This window comes from Symphalangus syndactylus, chromosome 5 (assembly GCF_028878055.3).
Source record: "Symphalangus syndactylus isolate Jambi chromosome 5, NHGRI_mSymSyn1-v2.1_pri, whole genome shotgun sequence".
In the NCBI taxonomy this organism is placed as follows: domain Eukaryota; kingdom Metazoa; phylum Chordata; class Mammalia; order Primates; family Hylobatidae; genus Symphalangus; species Symphalangus syndactylus.
Window position 1 is genome coordinate 38,855,798 of NC_072427.2, and position 26,862 is coordinate 38,882,659.

The 26,862-nt window shown below is 50.0% G+C and overlaps 1 protein-coding gene across 13 annotated transcripts in view; it reads right to left on the reverse strand.

The window, feature by feature from the left end:
- Positions 1 to 8,632: 8,632 nt before the first annotated feature.
- The window catches only part of SMAD3 (SMAD family member 3), a 124,631-nt gene continuing 106,401 nt past the window's right edge, over positions 8,633 to 26,862 (reverse strand). For 6 of the 13 annotated variants that reach the window (XM_055278032.2, XM_055278031.2, XM_055278034.2 and 3 more), the window contains 4 exons: positions 18,665 to 18,877; positions 15,298 to 15,435; positions 12,653 to 12,797; positions 8,633 to 9,722 (listed from right to left, as the gene is read on the reverse strand). In XM_055278032.2, the coding sequence (XP_055134007.1) occupies positions 9,599 to 9,722; positions 12,653 to 12,797; positions 15,298 to 15,435; positions 18,665 to 18,877 (620 nt within the window). In that variant the 3' untranslated portion in view covers positions 8,633 to 9,598. Of the gene's footprint in view, positions 9,723 to 12,652; positions 12,798 to 13,031; positions 13,143 to 15,297; positions 15,436 to 18,664; positions 18,878 to 22,376; positions 22,473 to 26,862 lie in introns of all 13 variants that reach the window. The other 7 variants (XM_063638823.1, XM_063638827.1, XM_063638824.1 and 4 more) reach the window with 3 other exon arrangements.

The following is a 26,862-nucleotide window of genomic DNA, read 5'->3' on the forward strand; positions in this document are numbered from 1 at the left end:
TTTCCTGGTCTCACTGTGGAGAGGTCAGGATCAACATTTTTGCCATGGCTTGTCAGATTCCTTTAACCTTGGGCCAGTCTCTTAACAATGGCCATTGAGAGAGCACGTGGAATGCCTCTTGCCTTGCCTTGGCTTGCCATGGAAAAACAGTCTTAGAAGAATCACTGTCTAAGGGTAAGATGAGAGCTCTGTAAACTATTCTGAGCTTCAGCGTTTGCTGATGCAAAGCTAAATTTAGCAAACGTGTCCAGTGTGGTCAGAGGTTCTGATTCATTAGGGGTTCTGATTCATTGAACGTTCTGATTGATGGAAACGAGAGTTTCAGCAAATGTTCTAATGCATTAGATTTGCTCTTCACTCTCCCTGCCACCCCTGTTAATTTTACAATAGACAATTTAGCTACAGCATTAATGTCATTAAGTACCAAATCTTATTAGAGGACTATAGGTGGAGTAAGTGTAAAAAATCTGGTCACGTGTACTGAACCCAGTACTATGTTAGTACAAGGTTAGTTTGAAAACAACCCCCTATTAACTTTCCCATAATTTGTATGTCTCATGAAAGTAGAATGCTGACTGTGCATGGCATAATTCTAGTATTTTCGATTCCACTCAGGGTTTAGTGATCCATCCTGGCACCGTTGGCATGTAAGCTCTTACAGAAAACGTCTTAGAAATCCTCTAAATTTCATACTTTGGCATTACATATGCCTGTTGTTAACATCACAAAGCTTGCTCTTAATGTACGTATCTTTACTCAGAATTAAGTTCTAGCATAGGAAGTATCTTGCTGTATTCTAAGTTGTTCCTCTGGTTTGCAGAAGAATTAACAAAAAAGGTAACAGCAATAGCGTATTCCCACTCTTAGGGATTTACAGTTCTACTTTGTTTCCTTTTGAAAACATTGTGATTCAAAACCTAGCCCTAATGGTTATTACTGCATCTTTGGAACACAGGCCTGGGGGTAAAAAGAGAAAAAAAACAACTTTTAAAATCCCTTTCTGTGTATCCATTGTTATGCCCAAACACTTCCTCTGCACAACTACAGATCTGGGAGGCATAACCAGGCACCCAAAGCTGCTTGCTTATGCCCAGTTTACTGACTAGGAAGCCTCCTGGGTTCTCTCTAATGAAGGAAGTGTCCAATCATTGCCTCTGCCCTTGCTATTATCAACCAGGTGGCTTTAATGCTATTACAAAAATGTGGACTAAGGCCTAGGGTAGGAACTTTATGGAAACAACAGCATAGTTTAGGAGAGAAAAGATTCTTTTAATCTGAATTCCAAGGACATGGCCTGCAACAATCATGCTTCCCCAGGAAATTCTCAGGAAGTCATTAATGGTGAAGTTAGACGGCCTTAAATTTGTTCCTTCTACCCTGGTGAGAGCAGAAACAAGAATCAGGGTCCAGCCAACACTGACTATGAACATCGTCGGTGCCAGAATCTGAGCTAGGTGTGGCAGAGGACACAGACTTGAGTCAGGATGTAGTTTCTCCTTTCCATGAGCTCAGAGTCCAACTCGGGTGGGAGCAGGGGGCAAACCAGACAAGGTCACAAAAGACAATGCCAAGACGGCATGTGAAGAGTGCTGTGACCAGCCCTAATGGCTGTGGGAAGGAGAGAACACAGTGGGTTGGGGAGAATAGGAAATGCATCTTAGAGCAGTGGTTCTCAGAAGTGAGCCCATGTCACAGTCATCTGGAAGGCCCCACTCCAGAGGTGTGGCTTCAGCAGGCCTGGCGTTGGGGCCTGAGAATTTGCATCTTTAACATCTGGGTGATACCGATGCTGCTGGTTCGGTCCTGGGACCCACTTTGAGAACCACTGACTCAGGGGAAATAATGCTGCTTGAGTTGAGCTAGAAGGATAAAGGATTGGGACAGATAGGTGAGCAGAGGCAGCAAAGTTGTTGGAGTTATGGCTTGAACAAAGGTATGGAAAGAAGAGTGAGGGGATGTGCTGGGAAGATGCAAGGAGTCCCCATAGAGAAATGGTGACAGATGAGGATGGGGTGATGCTGGAGGGGACCTTGTAGGAGTCTGTGCCTACTCTGGAGGTAAGTGAGGAGCCAAAGGTTTGGAGCTTAAAAGGCATCTAACCATAATTACATTTCAGGAAAACGCGGCAGCAGTTATTAGCAGTTTTTCTGTCTAACCAATTAGCTGTGTTGAGAAAGAGTCTGAGGCTGAGGATGGACCCAACCCTGTGATGAGTGGTTTTTGCCATGGATAGAGAAATAGAGAAGAGGGGAATTTTGCCATATATTTGCTATCCCTGGACTACGGGGACACAGATTAGGAGAATTTTGGAATAGCTGTGATAGCAGGTAATCAGGAACTATATTCCTTCACTCATATATAAGGACTTGCTGTAAGCACTGTGGAAATGTATATAAAATATATTGCTAAGATAGAATCTACTAGATATGGACACTGATTAATTTACTCGGCAAAAATATGTGGTGGCCAAAAAGAAGCCAGGGATAAAAGAGAATAAAATGTAAACTCTGCTCTCAAGGAACTCACACCCTAGAGAGGGGACTGTGGCAACACAGATGTTCATGAGAGGCTTCCTGGAGATGTCTGAATGGAGACACAAAGCATTAGTAAAAGCCAGGCGAACTGGTGGTGTGCTGGGGAGCAGGGGGTGGGCCAGGGATGAGAAGTTGATGGGCACAAGCAGCAATGAAGACAAGGATGATCCATGAGGACTGCGAGTTGCTGGGTTGTAGAGGATAAGGCAGGGAGTGGTGAATGCTAGGTAAGGGCAAAGGAGAGCCAAGTGCTCCAGGGCAAAGACCTTAGAATGTGTGCAGTGGACTAGGGGAAGCATCTGTGGTCAGATTGGTTACTGGGGGCAGTATGAAGGGTGCCTTTATAGGAAAGCCATCTGGAGGCTAGGAGACCCGTTAGGATGCTGGTGCAGTTGTCCAGGCACTAGAGGACCTGCAGTCCTAAACGGCGGTGCAAGTGGGACTAGAGCAGAGAGATTGGAGAACCGGGACGGTGTGGAGGTGGGGGACAGAGGACTGGTGGACTGCTGTGGCTTCTGTGGATGTAGGTTGGGTCAATGGTCATGTCTAAAACAGGGCTGAAGGCCAGAGGAGACGGATGGTTTTAAGAAAAACCATGAATTATTTGATTGTGAGTTTGAGGTACTTGTGGCCCCTCCATGTGCCAGTAGCCAGCAGTCAGCTGGACATGAGTCTGAAGCTCGGGATTAAAGTCTGGGCTGTAAGTACTGATTTGGGAGTCATTAGCGTTTATGTGGCTTGAAATCATCAGGGTAGATGAGATCACTTAGGGAGGAGTCAGCAGAACAGTGGTCTGGGAATACCAACAAGGAAGCAGGCAGAAGAGCTGTAGGCCCAAGAAAAAGCAGATTGTACGAGAGGGCCAAGGAGAACCGGGAAGTTCAGGGAGTAGGACGTTTCCAAAAGGGAGATGGCAGCAGCAGAGAGGTGATGGAGAGCAAGGAAAAGAAATGCGTCAAGCTGCTCTGGGCTTGGAAAATGGGAGGGAAGAGGTTACTGTTAAAAACCGGGAAAGCAGAAGGAGCTGGCTCAAGTGAGGTGGGAAGATGATTCACTTTGGGGGCGCTGTGTTTTGGATCACGTGTAACAAATAGCTGGAATTTTAAAATCGTGCATCTCAAGGAACAGGTTGCGTTAAAAGGACTGGTTTGGGTCAGCTGTTGAGAACCATAGGCTACACAAACCCTTGAGGAAAGCTGTTAAGGGGTAGGAAGGTGGAAGAACCAACCAAATCATCATAAAGGCAGGAATTTGATGCAGTTGTCGGAGGCCAAATCTATAGGCCCTTACGGTGCAACCTGCCTCCTCTTGGTAAGGGAGGTGTTTAGATGCTGGGGAGGTCCTTAGGAGGACTGCTGCACATGTGTTCACACCAGAGGATTACTCCAACCCATTTCATCCTTCTCCCCTGAACTCTGCTTATTTAGACTCTTAAAAACCAAAAGGCATTTTACTTTTTTTTTTTTTTTTGAGACAGTGTCTCACTCTGTTGCCCAGACTGGAGTGCAGTGGTGTGATCTCAGTTCACTGCAACCTCCGCCTCCTGGGTTCAAGCGATTCTCCCATCTCAGCCTCCCAAGTAGCTGGGACTACAGGCGTGCGCCACCACACCCAGCTAATTTTTGTATTTTTTTGGTAGAAACGGGGTTTCGCCATGTTGGCTAGGCTGGTCTTGAACTCCTGACCTTGAGTGATCTGCCTGTCTCTGCCTCCTAAAGTTGCTGGAATTACAGGTGTTGAGCCACCGCGCCTGGCCAACATTTTACATTTTAATCAGCATTTTTCTTTATCCATTCTTTATCCACATCTTCTGGGGTCAGTGTAAGATCTAGCCAAGGAAACAACTTTGAAGTCCCTTTCTCCTTAGGCGTTTTGAATTCAAAATGAATTTTCACAGGTGCTAACAGTCATCTAAGCTGGAAGATGTGGAAACCAAGTTACTTGTGAACCTCCATGCCTGTGGGAAGACAAATCTGGTGGCACTTAAGACACCATGACAATATGGAGGAATCAGGCTAGGAGGCACTAGCAGAGGCAAGAGGTGGCAGGGCTTGAGGTTGGGTTGGTGTCATTCAGTCATTTGCCAAAGGCCTTGGGGTACAGAGGAAGTAAAATATAAAATGGCACTGCAGAGATAGCATCAGTGGGACACATGGTGTTTAGGTTTGCGGAATAGCGAGATACACCCATTGAGAAACTTTTGACCTTTGTGCAGATGGCCCAGGGGCTTCTGCTGGCACTGCATGTTGCCCTTGGTGAGTGAATGAGGGCAGCTGGATATTACATGAGGACCACAGCAGAATGTGGCCTGGCACATCATTGGTCAAGGTATATCTGGGCTTACAGACATTTTCCTCTGGTCCTCCTGAGCCCTGAAGTCCCTGGGACCCCTCTGGGCTCCCTTTTAAATCTTCTCTCCACCCACAGACAGCAGCAAGAATCAGACCGAGCTCCTGGCACAGGAGCTTTTCCATGAAAAGTTTATTAGAAGGGCACTTACAAGAGGAGAGAGGGAACGAGAGGACACAAATCTTTTAACGATAGGGGTACAATGCTTAAACAGGTGCTCTGCTTTGAAGATATAAAAGTTAGAAAAATCTAAAACACTATAAATACATACATGCTTTTTACAAAGTTATTAAAAGGTCAGGCTGGCTGAATAGTGAAGGTAATCAACATAGTCAATGTTCTATTCCCCATCCCTCCACACACATCAAAGTAAGAGTCCAGAACAGCCGAGTTGCAACAGCAGCAGTGAAGGTGAGTGAAGGCTTCTTGGATAGATGGCTCCATCTCTCTGTAATGCTTTCACCCCTAGCACGGGAGTGGGGCTTGGTTCAGAGGACCCTTGTGGAAGGGCCCAGATTTGACTCAGAGCTGTCTGTTTTTACATGCGGCCACTTGTTTAGCCAGCCTGGTTTGGTGTTTCTGGATGCTGAGCCAAAAAGCCACTACACCCTCCACCAACATTCAGAACTGGCTGTGCCCCAACTCTTCCAGCCACTGTCCTTGGGAGGAGAGACCTTTCCAACTTTCTTAAAAAAAATTAAATAGTTATCTGTCTGAATGGTTTTAAGAAATTATTACATAAATATAAAAACACCAGAATACTAGAGTATACATTACTTCTGCATTTAAAAAAAAATCCATTACAGAATCACTGAGAATTTCTCAATCCAGTTTACATGAGGCAAGTTTCTTTTCTATGATAGCTGTGTTTTTGAAAAGTTGCCTGTTTAGTCCATCGTCTCCCCACCAACACCTCCCCATGGGAGATGCTTCATCATCATTTTGGATCCATGTCCTCTTACGTACGTTTTTCTGCTTTCCCTACCCACTTGAGAAGTGGCTGATGCTCCTTAAACCGTGATGAAAACACATTGTGAAGACTGTTACCTGAAAGGGGCCTACAAGGGAACGTTTTTGCCACACAAAGACAGTACAGCTTCGCTGTGTTGAGGTTTGGTTCTGGTAAAATGGGGACACGTATATTTTGGAGGAACTCCCAACTCTAGCCAAGTCACACAGTAAGAAACAGGGTCCAGGGCTAAACGTGTGCCCTCTCTTGCTGCTGGTATCCCCCCTTGGTGAACAGTCCTACAAGCAGCCTGCAGATTCTTCTCCCTACATCTCCTGTAAGGACAAAGGAGTGGTGTAACCTGAGCTCTGGCCCTGTGGAGACCCTCATGAGGCCTGAGGCTAAGAATGAAACAGATCTTTGCTTCTTCCCCAGATTACTTACATACGTGCATGCCATGCACACAGTACTTCAAACCTTTCTGTAGTCTTGAGTAAAAGCATTTAGCCTGGAATATGTCCAAACTCTAGGAAGCCAAGGGGAGATGGAGAAAAATAAAACAAACTAAGCACATGATATGTGCTATAGCTCACTTCAGTATATTAACAATCATTTAAAAAAATAATCACCATGGTCAATAAAAAAATACAACACAGACAACATAAGGACAATGGAGACGTCTGCCAGCAGCCTTGCCCTCATGTGTGCTCTTCCTAAGAGTCAAAGTCCCTGCTCCTGACTCTAGGCGTGTCTCAAAATGTCAGGTCTACAGCCTGCCAGGAAGGTGGCCAACTGAGATGATGTTCCAGCACAGGCCTGTAATCCAAACCGGCTGGGGTAGCTACCTACGTATGCGCTGGAAGGATCTAAGTTACTAAATTGGGAAGAAGCGAGGTGGGGAGGGGAGAGAGGAAAGGGAATAAAAGTTGGCTCCTTGGAAGGTGCTGAAGACAAAGATCTATGTCCCAGTGCTAGCTACACTTGGGTCAGTCTCAGCACAAGCTGCAAGGTGAAGATGTCATGGCGGGGAGCCCAGGGCAGGGGCAACACGCAGTCGTGTTGCCTAGATGAACGCCACTTAAAACTGCTATCCAGTCACCAGCACTCCTCTAGAACTGCCCTGGTTTCCTCTTGCCCTTTTCAACTGTCCTTTAAAAAAGTGTTTTAATATACAAATGCCATTCGTACAACAGGATTTTAAAACTAAGAAAACTAGCTTGTGGCTTCAAGGAAGGACACTAATGTTACATACACCCAAAGCACCTATGTAGCACTCTAAGGTGGGAATGGCACCATTTCCTAACCTCTTAGGTATGATCAAATTTATTTTCGGTGATGCCACAGGTGGGTTTGCCTACAATCCCACACATCCTCCTCTGGTGGTCTAGTCTATAAAGAAAAAGGGCCAAAGAAGTAGCCTTTGGAAAAACACAAAACTCAAACTTCATGCTCCTACAAGTAGCCTTCAGGTCTGAGCAATGAGAGTTCTAAGACACCATCCAAATGCAGCCAAACGTGTCATTTCATCACATTCAAAGTTCATAACCTGCCAAAGTATAGGCTTTTTTTCCCCCTTCACCTGGAATAAGACGGGACTTCCATAGATCACTGGATCACCAGCATTGGGCTGTGCCTGAAGCTAGTTCCCAAGCACCCAGAGGGCTGTGTGCCACAGGAAGCCCTCACAGGATTGTGCAGCAGGTGGAGAATGCGGACCCTCGGAAACTGCTGCCCATGGCTTTTAGGAGAGGAACCATGACTGCTCTAGCAGAAGCCAAAATGGAATATTTGTGTCCTGGGTCTCAGAGCTGGCTGGGAACATGAACACATGTACAGGAGGTTCAGGGGGCTTCCTGTTTAAGAAACAGGCCACAGATGATTTCACACCAGGCACATACTTCAGACTCACAGTATTTAGCCCTCTCAGAGGAAGTGAGGGGTTTTGTATTGTCTCTGGGTTCTGAGTCAATACTCCTTCGAGAAGACTCACACAAGTCTGTCAAGGTGCTCCTTCTGTCTCTTCCTGTGTCCTCAGGAGGCTTGGGGAGCAGCTGTCCTACCTGGAAACCTCATGGCTAGAACTTCAGAGGCACAGGACCCTGCAGGTGAGGCATCAGGAAGCCTCTCCATCTCCCTCTAACATCAGAAATCTCATCACATTTGAGGTGTGTAACTTGCCAAAAGTATATACACTTCCTTCCCTTCACCTGGAATAAAGCAGGACTTCCATAGGAAATCCCTTGATTTTTCCTGCTATAAATTCATGCAAAAACGTGGGATAGGTCATTTTATACAAAAACAGCAGCAAAGAATAAAGTACCAATTGAAGGTGGCAGTTCTGTCTATTGTGTTCTGCAAAAGGCTGGGAAAAGAAGAGGACTTTCTTTTCTTTTTTCCAGTTGAAATAATTTAGAATAGTTTTCTCCCTAATTGCTGCTGGGAGCAGTACTTGTTACACAATACAACTGCTATAGTTGTCACTGATGATCCTCTACCAGGAGCTAGATCATCTTATATCCCAGGGGGAAGATGACCGACCTCTTTGTACCAAGCCTGCAATTTTCAAAGGTGTAAAAATATTTTAATAGCCCTTTTCATTTGCCTATGTTGGCCTGAGATGTTTCCCTTCTGGTGAATTTGCTTCTGTAAATTTCAGCTTGCAGAAGTGCTGGCAGGTGTCTCTTCAACAAAACCTGGAAAAGCTTTACCTCAGGAGAGAGAAGCAGTTGCTGGGTCTCACTCAGGTTTCCCAGTCAATGTGCCAGCCCAGGATTTTTAAAGAAAATATATAAACCAAACATTTAAAAGAGCATATGATAAAGTTGATTTAATGAATGCAACTGACTACATAAACCAATATAGCCGTATGCATCAGAATCTGGAGCAAGCTCTTACAGATGACTGGAGACACACCCAGTGTGGTGCTGCCTGAGACCAAATGCCATCCCACGACAAGGGCCTCCTGCTTCATGAGAACACTTACCATCATTCGAATCTCTTTGAGATTAAGGTGATAATAGACACTATACATTGCATACGCACTGGGCCTCAGCAGATCCTTCCAACTTTTCAAAGTGAAAAAGGACAAACGTAAGTGAGTTTTTAAAGAAGTGGCGCTCATCAATTTTTCCCGCTGTCCTGTGTGCAGGTTCTGCTGAACATGCACCTTCCAATCAGTATGTTCTGAGAGGGGAGAGAGACAGACAAACTCCCTCCCTCCCCATCCCAAGTCTATCCAGCTCACGAGGGGCAAGGTCTGCTGGAGTGGTGGGGCTGGGCTGGGAATGTTCACTGGAAGAGGCACTGTCACAAGCATCGGAGAGCTGGGCATGAGGTCTGCATGGCCCTGTGGGCTCTTCCTACCTAGAACGCGCTTCCAAAGTGAACCCCACACTGCAGTCCTAGACAGAGGGGTGTTTCTGGTTGGACTGTGAAGAAAGCTGTCACTCAAAAAAGGAGTCTGGGGGGAGGGGGCCGGTGGTGTAATACTACCTGTTCTGCTCACTTAAGCCACCAGAGCAGACGCCATTTCTTGCCCTTCAAAGTGGGGCCAAAGGGTAAATGTGTTTGGCAGACACAGCTGTTCATAACATCCACCTCTGGGTTTGCTCGTGTGTTTCAGAAAACAGGTGAGTGCACCCCTTCAGTTGAAGGAGAAAGATTTCTTCTTCCTTGACAACAATGGGTTGAGTAGAGTTCCAATTTTCTCCACCTCCTGCATGGCCATTTTCCCCAAGCCCGCCCTCCCCTACCACACTTAATGTCTCTAAGACACACTGGAACAGCGGATGCTTGGGGAGCCCATCTGGGTGAGGACCTTGTCAAGCCACTGCAAAGGCCCATTCAGGTGCAGCTCGATCCAGCAGGGGGTACTGGTCACAGTCTGTCTCCTGTAAGAAATAGTGAAAGGGGTAGGGTGGGGGACTTAAAAAATCTCCAGGGGGCTACACAAGTCAGAAAACTTTTTCTGCTTTGGTGACAGTCATCTTCCCAAAGCCAGAGAGATATACTACCTTGTTAGATGCTGTCCTAGAAGCGGTACCAATAACTTGCTGAAACTACCAGGCCAAACTCCTCCACCCAGGGACGACTTTGGGTAAATTAAGTTCTCTTGAGGGGGAAGGAAGTCGACTTTAAAGAGTTAAACATGTAAAGTCAATGGCAAAGAGTTAAATATGTAAAGTCAATTGCAGGGTACCCCAGAGGCCCACCAGTTACTGTAACAGGCCCCCTAATAGAGAAGACCTCCATCCTGAGCAAAGGGCTTCCTGGCTCCCATCTGTACCAAATGGGCACGTGCCGCTCCCCTATCTTGAAATCTGGGCCCAGCCCCAGCAGGCCACGATGATGTGTGTCTGTCTGATTGAGGGGTGTTTTTTACAAAGCGCCAACAGTGTCCGCATGCCTTCGGTTCCCAATGTGCTGATATAATTCTCATCTACGGCCTTATTTTGGAAAATCTTACAAGCAGAACGAGCCATGGAACAATTACTGGAAAAAACCAAGGCACACCACACGTTTCTTTTCCCCAAAGCACTTTGTCTAAATTCAGGCTAGTTGATGATGCAGCTTGCAGGCAGCCTCCCAAAGGCCTCCACTGAGCAAAGGCTATCTGCTGAGGCTGGAGTCACTGGTGCCAGCTGGAGGTGAGAGGTGTGGGCCCTGGGCCCTGCTTTCAGCCACCTCACAGAGAGAAGAGCTGAAACCTTACTCTCCTTGGCCCAAGAGGCAGGAGGACGACAAGGCTGTTCTGGGAAGGGGCCGCGCCCGCCCGTCAGGCTGCTGTGCAGGGCTGCCAGGCAGTAGTGACGCGGTGGGCCACAGAGGACTGGGTGTGCTGGCAGGACATCCCGCGTGGTGATACAGCATCCCCAGGGAAAGGCTCTGCCACCAAAGAGCCTCTTCTAGCACTTGGAGCGGGACAGCTGCAATGCCACACCAGGAACAGTGTTGCTGTCTTGAGGGCACTGCCCTCCTTGCTTGGCCTCTACTTTGCTCGTGTAGCAGGGAGGTTGAGAAATGGGCCTGCAGACAGACCCTGGGGTATCTGCATGAGCGAGGGTACCTGAGTGTGGCCCTCTGGACTACAATCTGGCATAAGAAGAGCAAATGGACATCCCCTTGCTCTTTTCCACTGCAGTCCATCTTTAAATGTTTCCATTCTCCACTAAAAAAAGATTAATTTTCTAACCTTTCACTCCTGTTCCCTAAATGAGCTAAGCCAGGGCTAAAAGATTGCTTAAAACATTTCTCTGGCTAGACCTTTGGGCCTGGGCTGATCTCTTCAGGCCATAACATAGTTGTAAGTTCTTTTGAGGTCTGACCACTTTGATTGCTCCACTGGTCACTCCTGGATTTCAGAGACACCCCAGAGACCAAGGGGCTATGTTCCCTGACACCCTGGGGCAGACACAGAAGAACAGCAGCTAAAATACGGTAAGTGGAAGAGGAGGATTTTACAGGACGAAATCCTCTAATGAGAATCTGACTTTCCATAAGTCATGCTCATCTGGATTTCATTACAAACGGTGGCCCAAGGCCAATATTGAAATGGGTTTGGCCTGAGTGCAGCATGACTGCAAAACAAAATGGATTCCAAACATCTGGAAAAATGAAGAGAAGGGGAGAGTAGCTTGCAAGACGCTGGCTCTAGCTGACGTGTGGGCACCTCTGCATCTGCTGCAGGAGCTGGCGGCTGGCAGTGGGGAGTGTGGAGCAGAAGGCGGGGGCACACAGCCCTGCCTCTCAGCAAACTTTTGTCCATGAGAGGAAAGAAAAAGGACTGGATTCTCTAAACCCAAAGCAGGATGGCCTAAGAGATTCAACCAAGCAGACCAGGTAGACCTGACTATATCAGGGCCATGTTTAAACCAGTATCTAGGGCCGGGCATGGTGGTTCACGCCTGTAATCCCAGCACTTTGGGTGGCCGAGGCAGGTGGGTCACCTGAGCTCAGGAGTTCAAGACCACCCTGGGCAACATGGTGAAACCCCCTCTCTACTAAAATACAAAAAATTAGCCAGGCATGGTAGCACGCACCTGTAGTCCCAGCTACTTAGGAGGCTGAGGCACGTTCTGGAGACAGAGATTGCAGTAAGCCAAGATGGTGCCACTCACTTCAGTTTGGATGACAGAGTGAGACTCCATCTCAAAAAAAAAAAAAAAAAAAAGAAGAATAGAAAAGAAAAGAAAAGGAAACCAGTATCTAGGACTCTAAAAAAGTCACTTCTCAGCGAGAAAATTTTGTTCCTTTATAACTACCCAAATCTCTTCCTCCCTTCCCTGACTCTCAGTTTTAATATCCTGAGCTCCTCAGCATCACCAGGGTCCCTGAGTCAGAAATGGAGCAACAGAGGAGGAAAGAACAATGAGCTGAAGACCTAACTTCCTGAAGGGGGTCATCCTAAAGCCATCTGCCTAAAATGAAGACTAAGGAAGAAGCCAAGAGGGCAGAGTTCTAGACACAGCTCTTCTACCAGTGTGACTGCAGGCAAGTCACTCTCCCTCCCTGGGCCTTAGTTCTCTCATCTGTACGGATGATGCTGGCATCCCCACCCAGGGCTGGGATGAGGATAAGATGGAGCGTGTGTTTACAGTGCCTACAGCTGTTCGGTGCCAGCAAACATCGTTCTGCAATTCCTCATCATCTGCTGCTGGCCGGACCCCTCCTGCCTGCCAGGCCTTGGCCTCTCTCTGATCTTTGGTCTCTCTGCTCTTGATGCTAGGGCTGGCCTAGCTCATCTTTGAGGAGCCCTGCCTGCTCTGCTGTCCAGAGTCACCTGGAGTTGGGTCCTCTGATGTAGGCAGCACCCATAACTGACCTGTACTCCGCTCCCCAGCCTTTGACGAAGCTCATGCGGATGGTGCACATTCGGGTCAACTGGTAGACAGCCTCAAAGCCCTGGTTGACGGACTGGGCCAGGAGGGCAGCGAACTCCTGGTTGTTGAAGATCTTCAGGTTGCATCCTGCCAAAAACACAGAAACAGGGCTGTGGGGATGGAACTGGCCAGGTCCGTTGCTCCCCTCCTGGATAAAGCAAGTCCTGGACCCCCTAGACCAGCCTCATTCATACAGCTCCAGGAACACATAGTGTGTGATGCATTTGCCACACACTCCACACTCAGTACCATGCAAAGGGAAGGCCGACTCAGTCCCTCCCCTTGAACCCATCTCCTCACTGGGAGGTGCTGCTGACATACCTGCAAGGGGAGATGGAAGGCTGGCCCACAAGCTCCGACTCCCAGAGCAGGGAGAAGTCTGCAAAGTGGGCTTCCGAGGATAGGGAGATGGTGTGGAGAGGGGGGCCTTTCCTTGGGCAAAGGGGCCAGGGGACAGAGAGATAAGGGACCTGGGCCAGGTTGCCCACGCTGTGTGGGGTCTGGTCACCCACCTAGGAGCAGGAGCTCTGGCCGTTCCACAGCAGGCAGTGCCAGCAGAGATGGGCTGGCCGACAGGCTACTGGGCCTGCCGTCCCCACAGAAAGCTTGGCAGAGGGCCCAGGGCACCCTCCACCTGGGCTCCTCTGATGAATACACCTGGTGCTGGGGCTAGGAGGTAAGGAGAGATCTGGGCCAAATTTTGGCCTCTGGGCACCAGGCTGGGTGGAGGTGACATTCACAGCTAAGTGAAGGTGTGCATCTAATTCTCCAGACAGTAAAACGAAAGACAGTCACAAATAAAGTTTAAAATAAATGTTGTTTGAAGTCTTACTGCCTGAGTGCCAGGAATGTGTCAACCAGAAAAATAAAGACAAAAGCACATGCCGGAAATAGCCAAAAGGTGAGCTGGGGTGACGCTTATGAATGAGCCAACAGCAGGCTCCTGTTCTTGTTGTGTGACTCTGAGCTGGTCACTTTCTCTTGGGGACCCTGTGTCTCTGTATAATGAGGGGCTGGCCTCAGAGGTCCTTCCAGCTCTGACATTCTATGAGCTGACAAACAACACCAGAGCCAACTCAGCCCTCACCCAAAAGATGGGGGTGGGGCTGGGGAATGGAGGAGGCAGAAGGCCAAGAGCGTCACTGAGCTTCCTCTTCTCATTCTCTCCAAGGACAAGGGTGGTGGAACAGGGCTGAACCTGGGCCCTGACCCCCAGCAGAGGCAAGAAGCAGAAGAGCACCAAACTTGAGAGTCCATCAGCCCTAGGCCCCATCCCGGCTTGGCCACTTACTAGCTGTGTGTGCTTGGGCAGGTGGCTGAAACTCTCTGAACTTGTCTCTCAAAGCGTCTCCTTACTCATAGAGCCAGAGAATAACTGGTGAGGACTAAATGAGGTCAAAGATCGGAATGTACTCTGTAAATGCAACCACAAAATGCTCTGGAAACCTCGTGTGCTATTATCATTTCAGACTTTCTGCATTCTAAAGTTTCCCCTGCCCATGGTCTACCACTTCTCCACTACCGTCTGCTACTCAGTGGGCAGGAAACGGCATGCCACACACATGTCACAGGCAATGGCTTGGCCAGGTTACCTGCTCCACTAGCCTGTCACAGGCCATGTTCTGTGGGCTGCCTACACAGTGGCTGCAGGTCCTGTGAAAAGTGGACTTTGGCTGGGGCTTTCTGCCTTGGTTTCCTGAGGAAAGAGGCCTTAGATGGGATCAGCCACCTGCCTGATCTTGCTGTCCAGGCGTGGCCCTGTCCAAACCACTCTCGGGGGTGCAGCCTGACACCTCTTCTTGGGGTACAGGTGGGATTTTTTCAGGCTCACTCAGAAAACCCTCAGCAGTTCCCTAGAATCAAACTCTCTGGTGTCCTTCCACGGCCTCATGCTGTTGTGCTTTTGACACATTTCCCCTGACGGTCTCATACGTGGCCCTCCTCCAGCCAGAGAGCTACCCATCCATGTCCTGCCCTCCATTACCTCAGGCCCTTTCCCTGGGCTGTTCTCCCTGTCTAGAATGCCCTCCTTGTGCCTAGTGCCTACCTATCCTTCAGGATCTGGATGCTTCTCCTCCATGAAGACTTTCCTGATCCATCCCAACAGCTAAATGGGCCTTCTCTCTACCTGGGCTGCTGGCTTGGTGCTTGGCACCCCTCCCTTATATTGAACTCATCCGTGTCTTTGTCTTCTGTGCTCTGCAGGTTTGTAAGGTCTGCGGGGGCAGAGCAGGGCTGCATCTACCTCTTCATCCCCTACAGCACCTGGCACGGAGCCCTGCATGCTGTGTGTGCAATGAATGAGTGAAGAAAAGAAGCCATACTGCCTGAGCATCTACGCACAGAGCAACGGGCAGGTACCCACAGGTTAAAGGCAGATCCATCAGATGCTACATCTGCTCCCTGGAAGTTCAGGGAAAGCACAGTTAAATCTGTGGGCATAGAGAAAACCTAATCGAATCACCTCCAGATTGACAACACAATCACCAGTGAGCAGAAAAGGTGAGAAAGGTGGACCCTCTCTAGCATCCCAGGCATGCACTCGGAGAGGGACCTCAAGGCAGGGATGCCTGTGTGGCTGGTTTACCTGGTGGGATCTTGCAGACGGTGGCCGGGTGCCAGCCATAGCGCTGGTTACAGTTGGGAGACTGGACAAAAATAGCGCTGTCACTGAGGCACTCTGCGAAGACCTCCCCTCCGATGTAGTAGAGCCGCACGCCTCTTCCTACAGAGATTCAGGTTAGACTGGACGGGGTGCCTTCGCTCACACACAATGGCCCTGGGGCCACCTGAGGCTCGCAAAGGAGGCAGAGCAGCAGGGCTGCTCCCTGTGACTGACAGCTTCCCCAGGCAAACGGGCCCCAAAGCCCAAGCCTAAAGTAGGGGAAATGAGCACTGCTGGATTCCTAAAGCCAAGGGAGACAGATGACAAGAGATGGGCACACGGGATAGGTCTCAGTGACAGCCTTTGCCACTGAGTAGGCATGAGCCTCAGTCAAGTTATTCACTCTCTGAGCCTTCGCTTGTCTCTAAAACAGGGACAGGGGCCCAGCGCGGTGGCTCACACCTGTAATCCCAGAGCTTTAGGAGGGCAAGGTGGGAGGATCACTTGAGGCCAGGAATTCAAGGCCAGCCTGGGCAACGTAATGAGACTTCATCTCTACGAATTTTTTTTTTTTTTAATTAGCTGGGCATAGTGGCATATCCCTGTAGTCCTAGCTGCTTGGGAGGCTGAGTGAGTGGACTGCTTGAGCCCAGGGGTTCAAGACTGCAGTGAGCTCCCATCACGCCACTGTACTCCAGCCTGGGAGACAGAGTGAGACCCTAACTCCAAAAAAAAAAAAAAGGAATGATGATAACCCCTACCTTTGTAGGATTACTGTGAGACACACGGTAAGCGCCTGGTGTCAGCTTTTCTTGCTGCTACTGCTACTACTACCCCACTACTATTTGGTCTCTTCACACTCCAAGATTCAGAGATTCAATCAGTAAACCTGCAGGGCTCCTTCTGATGCAGCAGACACCCCAAGGAGCCCTTTATTGCAGGGATGGTTTAATGCTACGCCCTTATTTTTTTCTTCCCTCAATGCATTTTTCTAAAACATTCCAGAGGTTTATATCATTTACTTTTCTTTCATCTCTTAAATCCACTCCAGATGGACAGAAATTATTTTTAAATTGGCTCTGCAACTCAAACAGTTGCGTAAACTCTGACAATGAGCTCTTTGCTTGGCCAGGGGATGGTCCCTTCTCCTGCATGGGAAAGTCTCTGTTCCATTCCTGGGGAAGAAGCTCAAAGGTTAGAACATGGAGCCAGATGTTACAGGCCCAGCATCAGATGGGATGAACGCGAGGTGACCGACCCATGCATCACTGGATGTCCCCTGTCCTGCCTCCTATTTCCACTACTGTCCCCTTCCTCCAACCACTCCCTCATTTTTTCTGGCTTTAGTTCTGCAGGGTGCTGGTGGCTCAGAGTCCACAGGAGGGATGACTTCCTGGCTGTCCACAACTGTATCATGTCAGTAAGAGCAGAAGGCAGAGGTAGGGATGCGAAAACCCAGACCAAAAATGTTTGTTTCATTTCAGTAACTTAAAAAAATAGGCCGGGTGTGGTGGCTCACACCTGTAATCCCAGTACCTCGGGAGGCTGAGGCGGGCAGATCACCTGAGGTCAGGAATTCGAGACTAGCCTGGCCAACGTGGTGAATCCCCATATCTACTAAAAATACAAAAAATTAGTCGGGTGTGGTGGCATGCGCCTGTAATCCCAGCTACTCAGGAGGCTGAGGCAGGAGAATCACTTGAACCTGGGAAGTGGAAGTTGCAGTGAGCCAAGATTGTGCCATGACACTCCAGCCTGGGAGACAAGAGAGAGACTTGGTCTCCCCCCTCAAAAAAAAAAAAAAAAAATATATATATATATATATATTAATAAAATATAGAAAAAAACCAGTTGCAGTGGTGTATGTCTATTGTCCCAGCTAATCAGGAAGCTGAGATGGGAGGACAGCTTGAGCCCAGGAGTTTGAGAATGGGCCTCGGCAACATAGCAAGACCCTATCTCTAAATCAATCAATCAATCAAACAGTGGTATGCCACCCAGAATAAGTATCTTTTTTGAAGTAAAAAACAAAAAGCGAAATGGGAAGAACGGGTCTGGTAGTGGGGGCTGTCTGTCACTGACAATGAGGTCTCTGCAGAGCCGTTCCCTACCCTCCCCCACCCCCTAGACATCAGGTCCCTTTCTTAGAAAATGAGAGCACAGACCTAGGCCCATGGCCTCCAAACTTTTCTTCTCTTCACTACAGAATCAATCCTCTCTTCAAATGAAGTCTTCTGTGAGAGCCCGAGATATAAAGCAAGCGAGTGCAGAGGTGCCCTGGTTCACGTGGGACCAGGCTTCCCTTTGCTAATCTGCCCACCTCCTCAGTTTGCCCCGGGAACCCTTCGCCAACCCTTGGGGCTCCAGGACAAGGTCTGAGAAAACCTCACTCTGCCATCTCTCTATAGCCCTTCTAAGTTCTGACAGTTGTGATTCTGGATCGTAAAATCCTCTAAGCTTGATAACGTCATAAGCAAACCAAGTGATGCGCACCACAGCTTCGTCTGCCTTAAACTCACAAAGTCATCTTTTACTTATGTTCTGGGGGCTACAAGGCAGAAGGTTCACAGTAGTGGTGTTTGGATAGTGGACAATTCTTTTCTACCTTTTCTAAATTGTCTAGAATAATGATACATGAAAATAAGAAAAGATCACTCTTCCAACAATGACTGCCTACTTATCAACCTATCCATCTGTACTTTCAGAGTATTTTTATTTAGAGGACTTCAACCAGGCACGGTGGCTCACGCCTGTAACCCAGCGCTTTGGGAGGCCAAGGCAGGTGGATCACCTGAGGTCAGGAGTTTGAGACCAGCCTGGCCAACATGGAGAAACCCCGTCTCTACTAAAAACACAAAAATTAGCCGGGCGTGGTGGTTGGGTGCCTGTAATCCCAGCTACTTGGGAGGCTGAGGCAGGAGACGCTTGAACCCGGGAGGCAGAGGTTGCAGTGAGCCGAGATTGTGCCACTGCACTCCAGCCTGGATAAAGCGAGACTCTGTCTCCAAAAAAAAGATTTCATATGTTGCCTTTCTCATAGATGTTCCCTTCTTGATCCCTTAAGTGAACTATTTTCCTCTGTGGCTTCCAGATTTTCTGAGATTGTATCTTTGAGTGGGAATGATCAAGTGGCCTGAACACTACCTGTCTGGCCCCTAAACAGGGCAACAGAGAGTGTAGCGGCCTTGCCGGGGCAGTGAGTCTCCCCCATGCCCAGCACAGCTAAGGCAGACACAGCTAAGGGTGGATGCAAGGTTCCCTGCAGAGGCTGTGTGTTCAGGCCTGGGGCTGGGGGCGGGATAGAGTGGCAGGGGCAGGGTGGGGGGCAGGGAATGGAGCCGCCCCATACCGATGTGTCTCCGCGTCAGCTCCACTGCTGCATTCCTGTTGACATTGGAGAGCAGCCCTAGGCAGAAGCGCTCTGAATTGGAGGGGTCGGTGAAGCCATCCACAGTCATGGATGGCTGCGAGGCGTGGAATGTCTCCCCGACGCGCTGGTTCAGCTCGTAGTAGGAGATGGAGCACCAGAAGGCCGGCTCGCAGTAAGTAACTGGCTGCAGGTCTGTGGACACAGGGTGGGCTACTGGGTCAGTGGGTGTCCCAAGCCCCATGCTCCCTCGATGGGGTCCCACGGACGCTCTGGAGAACCATTTCCCCGCATTTCAGAGGGATTAATAATCTCTCTACCCCATGCCTTTTATCGTATAAAACTGGCAAGACCCACCAGAACAAGACGCTCAGGTGTCTGGAGGCGATTCCATCAGCCTTGCCACACTGTGTGTGTAAAGGGCCATTGATTCCTTTTTTTTTTAGCTCAGAGGCCCTACCCCACCTGCTTGGCCTTGACTGGATGGAAGGAGTCTTCAAGGAGGGGCTGGGCCAAACCTGAATAGGACCAGGGGCCACCCAGTACCTGGATGAACCTGGGACAGCCACTGCATGTATTCACTGTGGGGCAGCCCACACCTCCTGTCCTGCACAGTCACCTCTCAGCCTCTGTTGCAAGGTCTCCAGAGTAACCCACATCAATACCTGCCCCTAAAAGGGCTTTCAGATTTTGGCTCTGCACAGCCTTGGGGGAAAAAACTCCCAGCCTGTGGAGCAGCGGCTTCCAAGCCTGCAGCAGCCGAGTGGGTTCCCAACAGCACCCTGTGTTGGTGCAGCGGACCCACCAAGCATCATCTGCAGACTGAGCCTGGGGCCATGCCTCCTATCACAGAAACTATTTTCCATACTTGTCTAGATGCCGGCTGTTGGGGTGCTAGGACACAAACCCTTCTGAAAGAAAATCTGTATTTGTCCCAGTTGTCTGTACAGTCTCCATTAGGGGCTCCTCAAAGCAAAACTGCCATCCTACGAGGGGCTGGTTCTCTTTCTCAGAAGAGTAAATGGCAGCTTCTCCTCACACTAGAAATGGATCCCAGCCTTCCATTTCCCGGGGCCTCCTCTTGCCCCGGCCCAGTGGCCCTGGCACTGTGCCCTCCTACTGCACGCCTCTGCAGCATCTCCAGGCCCATTCTCTCAGCCCTTGGCCGGGCCCTCGGAATTCCCACTCACACTGATGCCACAGCCCCTGGACCAGGACTGCCCTGTGCCCTAGGCCAACCTCTTCCAACTGCTTCTCTGTGCTGTACTGACTGCTGGACGCTAGCCCTTAGCCTACCACACTCTGCTTGATGCCTACCTGAATCCCATCCATCTGCTAAAGAATTAGGGAGTCCCCTGCTCATTTTCGCTCTTCCATCTCAAAGCTTCAGCCTGGCTCTGAAGTCCCTCTGGCTCTTAAATATAACTGAAGCGACGCAGTTACTAAGAGTGTGCCTCTGTGTGAGCATCCTGACTGTCCAACTCAACCATGAGGTCCCAGGGCCCAGGCTGATATCTCTCCTTCCTCACTTTAACCCTCAGCACGGGGCTGAGGGTTCCTCCTGAGGGAGGAACAGGAGACGCTCCCCATGCCCACGTCTCAGCCCTGGCCTGAGAACCCTGCTCACTGGATGCCAGGCAATGTCTAGGAGGGGGAACCCACTGGGAGGACCCCTGCTCATCAGACCTTCTGAAGGTGTGTAAAGCCCAAGAGAGAAAAGTCAGAAGCTGTTCTGCCCACAGGAAGGGGTCTGGTTGCCCCTGCAGGACAGAGTGTCCCGATCCCCTTTTGGGGTCTAGGTGCATGATCCCTTCTAACAGCAAGGAGAACACTACCACGAACAGCGAAGGGGCAGGCCAGTAACACCCCTGCACTCCACACACCCAGGAAGTGTCAGCTGGAGGGTTAGGACACCCTAGGTCAGGTTTTTCAACTTCAGCACTACTGACATTGGGGCCAGATAATTCTTTGTTGGGTGGGTGGATGGGAGGGAGGGAGGGTCTGTAGACTGCAGGATGTTTAGCAGCATCCTGGCCCCTACCCACTAGGTGCTAGTAGTATACATCCATATCACCCTCTCACATTGTGGCAATAAAAAAAGGCTGCGGATATTGCCAGATGTCTTCTAGGGGGCAAAACGGCCTCCAGTTGAAAACCATTGCCCTATATATTTAACTGGCTCATGGGGCACAAGCTATAACGCCATCCTCCAGATAGACTGGAGGTCAATCTTGGCTCAGGCACAGACTAGACATGCGACTGCGAACAAACCAGCTACACTCTCTGGGCCTCATCCTCTTTACTCTCAGCGCGGTTTCTAGACAGACAGAGGTAACTCATGTGAGGTGCAGGGTGCACATCAAGCACTCAGCACATGGTGTTAACAACAATGATAATAACCCGATTCTATGAACTTGAAAATAGCCTGGTCCTATCTTGATCACCATCAAGATGGAGAGGCAAAGCATTCTTTTCCTTTTCCTCTCTTCCTGGGGTGGAGCAAAGGAAGATAAGGATGAAGGCATCAAAAGTACTTAATGGGGAAAGGAGGAATGACAGGGCCAGGTGCAGCTGTGGCTTGTGCCCTGGCCCCTGAGGTGAGGCTGAGCCACGTCAGCCATGTCTGGCTCTGGCTTTGCTTGATGCTTCAACATTCCAATGAGATAAGCTATATTCTAAACAATTTGGTCACTAAAATGTGAGCTATGTTGCTTTGGAAACTTAAAAAAAAAAATCCAAGTGCAACCCAAGCATTCAGAGTGGTCAGGCAATGTATCAGTGCTGCTGGCCACCACTGCCCAAGCGCAGGCTCTGCTGATCCTGCTGTGTGACCTTGGGGACATGACCTCCTTCTGTAACCTCAGTTTTCTAGTCCGTACAATCACTGTGGTGCACTAGAAGACAATAAAGCTGACCACCTAGGTCATTCTCCGGCACGGGTCAGCTTGAACATATAGCTTTGACTGGCCCTGACTTACTCAGCAATGTGTAGAACAGAACAGAGTCCTCACCCCAAAATCATAAGGTCCTGCCCAGCATTCTCTGGGTTTAGTCCAGGCAGAAGAGAAAGAGCTAGGCTCCCAGGAACAGCAACCCAGCCCAGTGTTCAAAAAAAGAAAAAGCTGGCAGGCCACCCATTGTGTCGCATGGTGCTGGAACCATGCTCTGGGGAAGGGTGGGCTTCAAGGACCCTCAGAATCAAAGACGGGCCTGGGGTCATAGCCCGAGAGGCCCTCCCAAGCAGATCTGAGCCCTTATCCAAACAGCCCTGCAACTCGCAGACACACACTGGACAGTGTTGTGGAAAACCCAGGACACTAGGAACCTGACACATCATTAGGAAGATGCTTGTTTGAGGGAGCAGTGAAATCAGGCCAGTGGCAAAGTCTGCGGGCTGCCATTTCAGAGAGTGCTGTTTGGACAAGCTGCCCTGTGTTCAGAAGCGGGACTGAGCCAGAGCAGCACCCCAGCCATGCACTTTCTATTCTCTGCAAACAACTAAAAGCCAGCCGTGCTTTCCCTCCTTTCTAGGTCCCTCCTGCCCACCATGCCTCAGCTGCTTCCTCCGGGAACTTGTGCAAGAGGAGTGGCAGACCAGAAAGTATGGTCACCACCTGTGGGTTCTGCCTTCAATGGCACATTTTTCTTTAAAAAAAAAAAAAAAAAAAAGCAGACCATATGCAGTGGTTCATACCTGTAATCCCAGGACTTTGGGAGGTGAAGGCAGGCAGATCACTTGAGGTCAGGAGTTCGAGACCAGCCTGGCCAACATGGCAAAACCCCGTCTCTACTAAAAATACAAAAATTAGCCGGGTGTGGTGGCGGGCGCCTGTAATCCCAGCTACTCTGGAGGCTGAGGCAGGAGAATCACTTGAACCCAGGAGGCAGAGGTTGCAGTGAGCCAAGATCACGCCACTGCACTCCAGCCTGGGGGTAAAGCAAGACTCTGCCACACACACACACACACACACACAAAAACCCCAAAACACTAAATATGCCCTCATTTCTTTCCCAAAGGACTTATCCTTACCCTGGTTAGTACCAGAGAAACAAAAAGGACTCTAGAAAGAAGAAGGCTATAAATGGGATAACCATGAGGTTATAGTTACTGCAAAAGCATCCAGTTTGGCTTTGAGCTTCCTAGTAGACAACACAAAAAGGGAACATGATATGGTCTATGGCTCTGGTTGGTGAATGGGCAATGCCTACTAGTTCCTCAGGGAAAACAAAGTTTGTCCTGGCATTAAATCTTAAAAGAAATCTCTCAGGGTGAGGTGGCAACCGCTGCCCCCACCAATCAATCAATTGATCAAGCAAGCAAGCAAATAAGATCTGGTTTCAAGGGTTTACCAACAAATGCAGAAGCAGTTCTATAGAAGGCTCCTCTAGGAGAATGGCTATGGGGGGTAAGGTGACACACCCCATTGAAGAGCAGTTTCACCTCTGGGCTGAGCATTTTGCACACCTGGGATGGTAGACGATGGCACGTGCCCACGGCCTTCCCTTCAAACAGCCCTGCTCCCGACCAGACTTCTGAGTCTGTGCTAATCTCTCTTCCCAGTGCAGAGGTGTTGGAGATGCAGGAACCTCCAGCTCCAGCCGTTGTGGATCCCCCGCCCCCAACAGTGTGGTGTCGGCCAGACTTCTCGAGTGCCATAGGGCACTTAATCCATGGCTGGCCCCCTGCCAGCCTAACGCATTGGCTGGCCTCAATTTTCAGTCCTGTTCCAAGCTGGCACAGACGTTCCATTTTGTTTAAGAAAAAGAAAACAGAATAAAACCCAGAAGGCAACACTTGGATTAAGGGATGCCTATTAAAAACATGTGCAAGAGATTCAAATCCCGTAAAGGAAGAGGTGGGGAGGCAACAGGGGGAAATTAACTTTCTCCTATAAATCGAAAGCAAGGAACGGACAAAGGCCAGGAGCACCGCTGCTGCAAGATGAAAGGTCAAAACAGAAATGGGCTGGTTTCCGCCGGGCCCACCTCACCTGCGGAAGGCAGCTCTTCCTCAGTCTAGAGATTCCACACTCCGGTTCCCATGTTCCTCATCCGCCACTTCTCAGTCCTGCCTGGGTCCTCTGCCTGGACTGCCCATCCCCCTGCTCTGCAGGGACTCGATCTTTAGGGCCCAGCTCACATGGCTGTGAAACACTCCCTCACTGCCTCAATGCAGAATTAACCTTGTGTCCCAGAAACTGTGTACCTGAGTCTCCTGTGCTAGAGGATGACGTCTCTGTGAGCCCACGCCAGCTGTGTCCCAGCACCCAGGGTACTAATTCCAACCTATGTATCTGCGGACTAAAATACCAAACCAAGCTGCACAGAGACCCCCATGCCCGTTTAGCTTATGACCAGCATATTGCAACCAGGAACAGTGGCAAAGTCTAAAAACCAGGCCCTCAGGAGTGTGAAGACAGAGCCGGCAGCTGACTTCCTGTCATTATGTTGCCTGCCTGTGATTTCACAAGTGTGGGGAAGACCCTGCCTGTGATTTCACAAGTGTGGGGAAGACCCTGCCTGTGATTTCACAAGTATGGGGAAGACCGGAGCCAGAAGCTGCATTGTAGAAGAGCCTTGGGCAGCAGCATGAAGATACCTGGAACTGGGTTGGGCCTCTGCCCTGGGCCGCTGTCCACCCTCAGGGCCTGTGGTCTTCGGGCTGCCCTGCCACCATACGTGTGCTCACACATGAGCACAGGGGCTCAAGAAGCAGAGGGGAAGCCGGGCCTGTCAGTGTGGAGTCTCACCCAGAATCCTAACCCTGACTCACTGGGCAACTTGCCCCTGATTCACACCTTCCCAGCAGAGGTGCAACTAGGCCAGTGCAAAGTGGCACCCTCGGGGAGCGTCCTCCGTTTGGAAGAAATAACCTAAGAATTCTCAACTCTCAGGCAAGCTGCCTGAGGAAGGGGCAGTAGGGAGGGAGAACTATGTCAACAGGAGATGCTGCCTTGGGGTCCAAGCTCAAGAAACATCCCATCATCCTAGTCTACACAATCTAGAAGGCAGTTCACAGCAAATGACCACCTTTCAGTCTGGAGCACCGTGTCTGGCATCAGCCACCTCCAAGCTGCCCTGTCCCTCTCACTCCAAGCTGCCCCATCCCCGCCTCTCTCTCCTGCCACTGGCACTCTGGAGGCCATCTCCTCCTTTAACTCCAGCTCAACTGCTCCCCCAGGGCTCTCCCTGGTACATTATTTTCCTCAGTCATGGCTCCGCCCTAATTGTCTCACTTTAAAGCAGGGAACAACTTACTCACCGGGCAGAAGCCAGCTCACTACCTTTTTCCTCCCTCCACCTGCCTCCTCCTTCCCCTCCACTTACCCCAATCCTTCCGCCTTTATATGCCTAGGAAATTCTCGGTGACTCACCCAGCGCGCTGTGTAATAACAGGAACATCACCTGCTCATATCCCCTGCCCTGCAAACAACGGTCCCAGGTCCCAGGGTCTCTGAGAGCCTGCCTGGGGCAGGATGCTGAGCCAAGTCTCAACCAGGAGTCCCTGCCCCTTACCAGAAGTGGCTTTGCTGGGGCAAAGGAGGCTCAACCTTCCCCAGACCTGAGCCCTGGGGCTAACACCTGGAGTGGGGAGGAAATGAAAGGAGAAACCAGATGTCCTCTGCTTTATTTCTTTTTGTACAGTAATTTCATAATAATCTCTTTAAAAGAAATAATCAGATGTCCTGAGATGTCCCCATTTTTTCCTAGGAAGAGCTCCCTGTGTGCTTGCCTCCATCCTAGGGTTTGGGACGCACCGACTGTGAGTCAGCGCAAAGGCTGCGCTGCTGGGTGCCTCCACCTCCCCAACTGTTACTTGCCCTTCAGTGCACTGCTGACTGCAGCCCCTCCCCTTCCACACACTGCTCCCTAAAAGCTCCCCCTTGAGCCCCTGATGCCAAATCCAAGGACTCTTTCTTCTTAAATCTCATTTTGCATCTCTGCAGGGCCCGCTTGTAGCCACTGTCCTTCAGGGCTTCCCTCCCCTCTGAGCTGCTGTGACCCCATCATCATCCCCCTGACCTCAGCCTTCCCCAAGGAACCCCCCTGCCCGAGTGTGTCTCTGGCTGTCTTTCCATCTTGAGCTGGGTCGGCCTCTCCACTAAATCCATCCACTGGCATGACTTCAGCCAGACTTCATTGGTGTTTCCAGAGTCAGATCTAAGGATGGGCAGTGGGGCGGTGAGACAGAAGTACAGGAACAGTGATCAGTGCATGGGAGGAACGCTGGGTCAGACAGGCCTCCTGCTGCAGGCTCCTCAGACAGGCCATGTGAGTCCCTCCTGAGTGGGGGCTGCAGGAGGGGCCACAATACAGGCTTTCCACACTCAACCACCAAACCCCTTCTCTCAGGCCCCACTATGGGAAAGACTGCCACATGTGTTCATGGTTTCCAAATCTGCGCCTCCAGCGCCAGCCGCTTTCCTGACTTTCCAACTGCTTCCTGGACACAGTTAAGCACAGGCAACCCACCACCATCTTTCACCCCCAACCCATTCCACTTCCTGGGTGTCCAGCCTTGATGGGGGCATCACCATCATCCCACTTAAAGCTGGTCAACAAACCCTGCTCATTCAGGCCCATGATTCCCTCTCAAATGCATTCTCCCAGCTCTGCTACCATTTCTCGAAAGCATTTATCTCAGCCTCCTCCAGAGGAAGAGCTGTCCAAATGGGTTTTTGTTCTGTTTTGTTTTGCCTCCAGTAATTTCCCCTAGAATTTAGATTCCACACGGTGGCCAGATTAATCTTTATGAAGCTGTCATCAGAAAACCTCCCCACTCAAAACCCACAAACAACTTTATTCTACAGGCAAGAGGGCGCTAAGCAGACACTCAGGGGTCTTTTCCCAGTGCCCCACCTGCCATTTCAGCCTCCTCTTCCCGCTTTGTCCCTCTTGAGACAACAACCAACCACTATGCCAGCTGTCCTCAGACCACATCCTGCCCTTGGACCTGCAATGTCCTTCCCTCCTTCTCTGCCTCACAGGGTCCCATCTGTCCTTCAAGGGCCTGCTCACACACGGCACAACCTCTCCCATGTCTCCCCACTACATCCACACTTTCCTCCTTGGCATATACTATTCCTCCCTCTTCTGGACTTGCTCCCTGGGCACCTGGCACAATGCATTACATGTGGACATGGACACCTCCAGCTGCACCCCCGCCCCTAGGCTGCAAA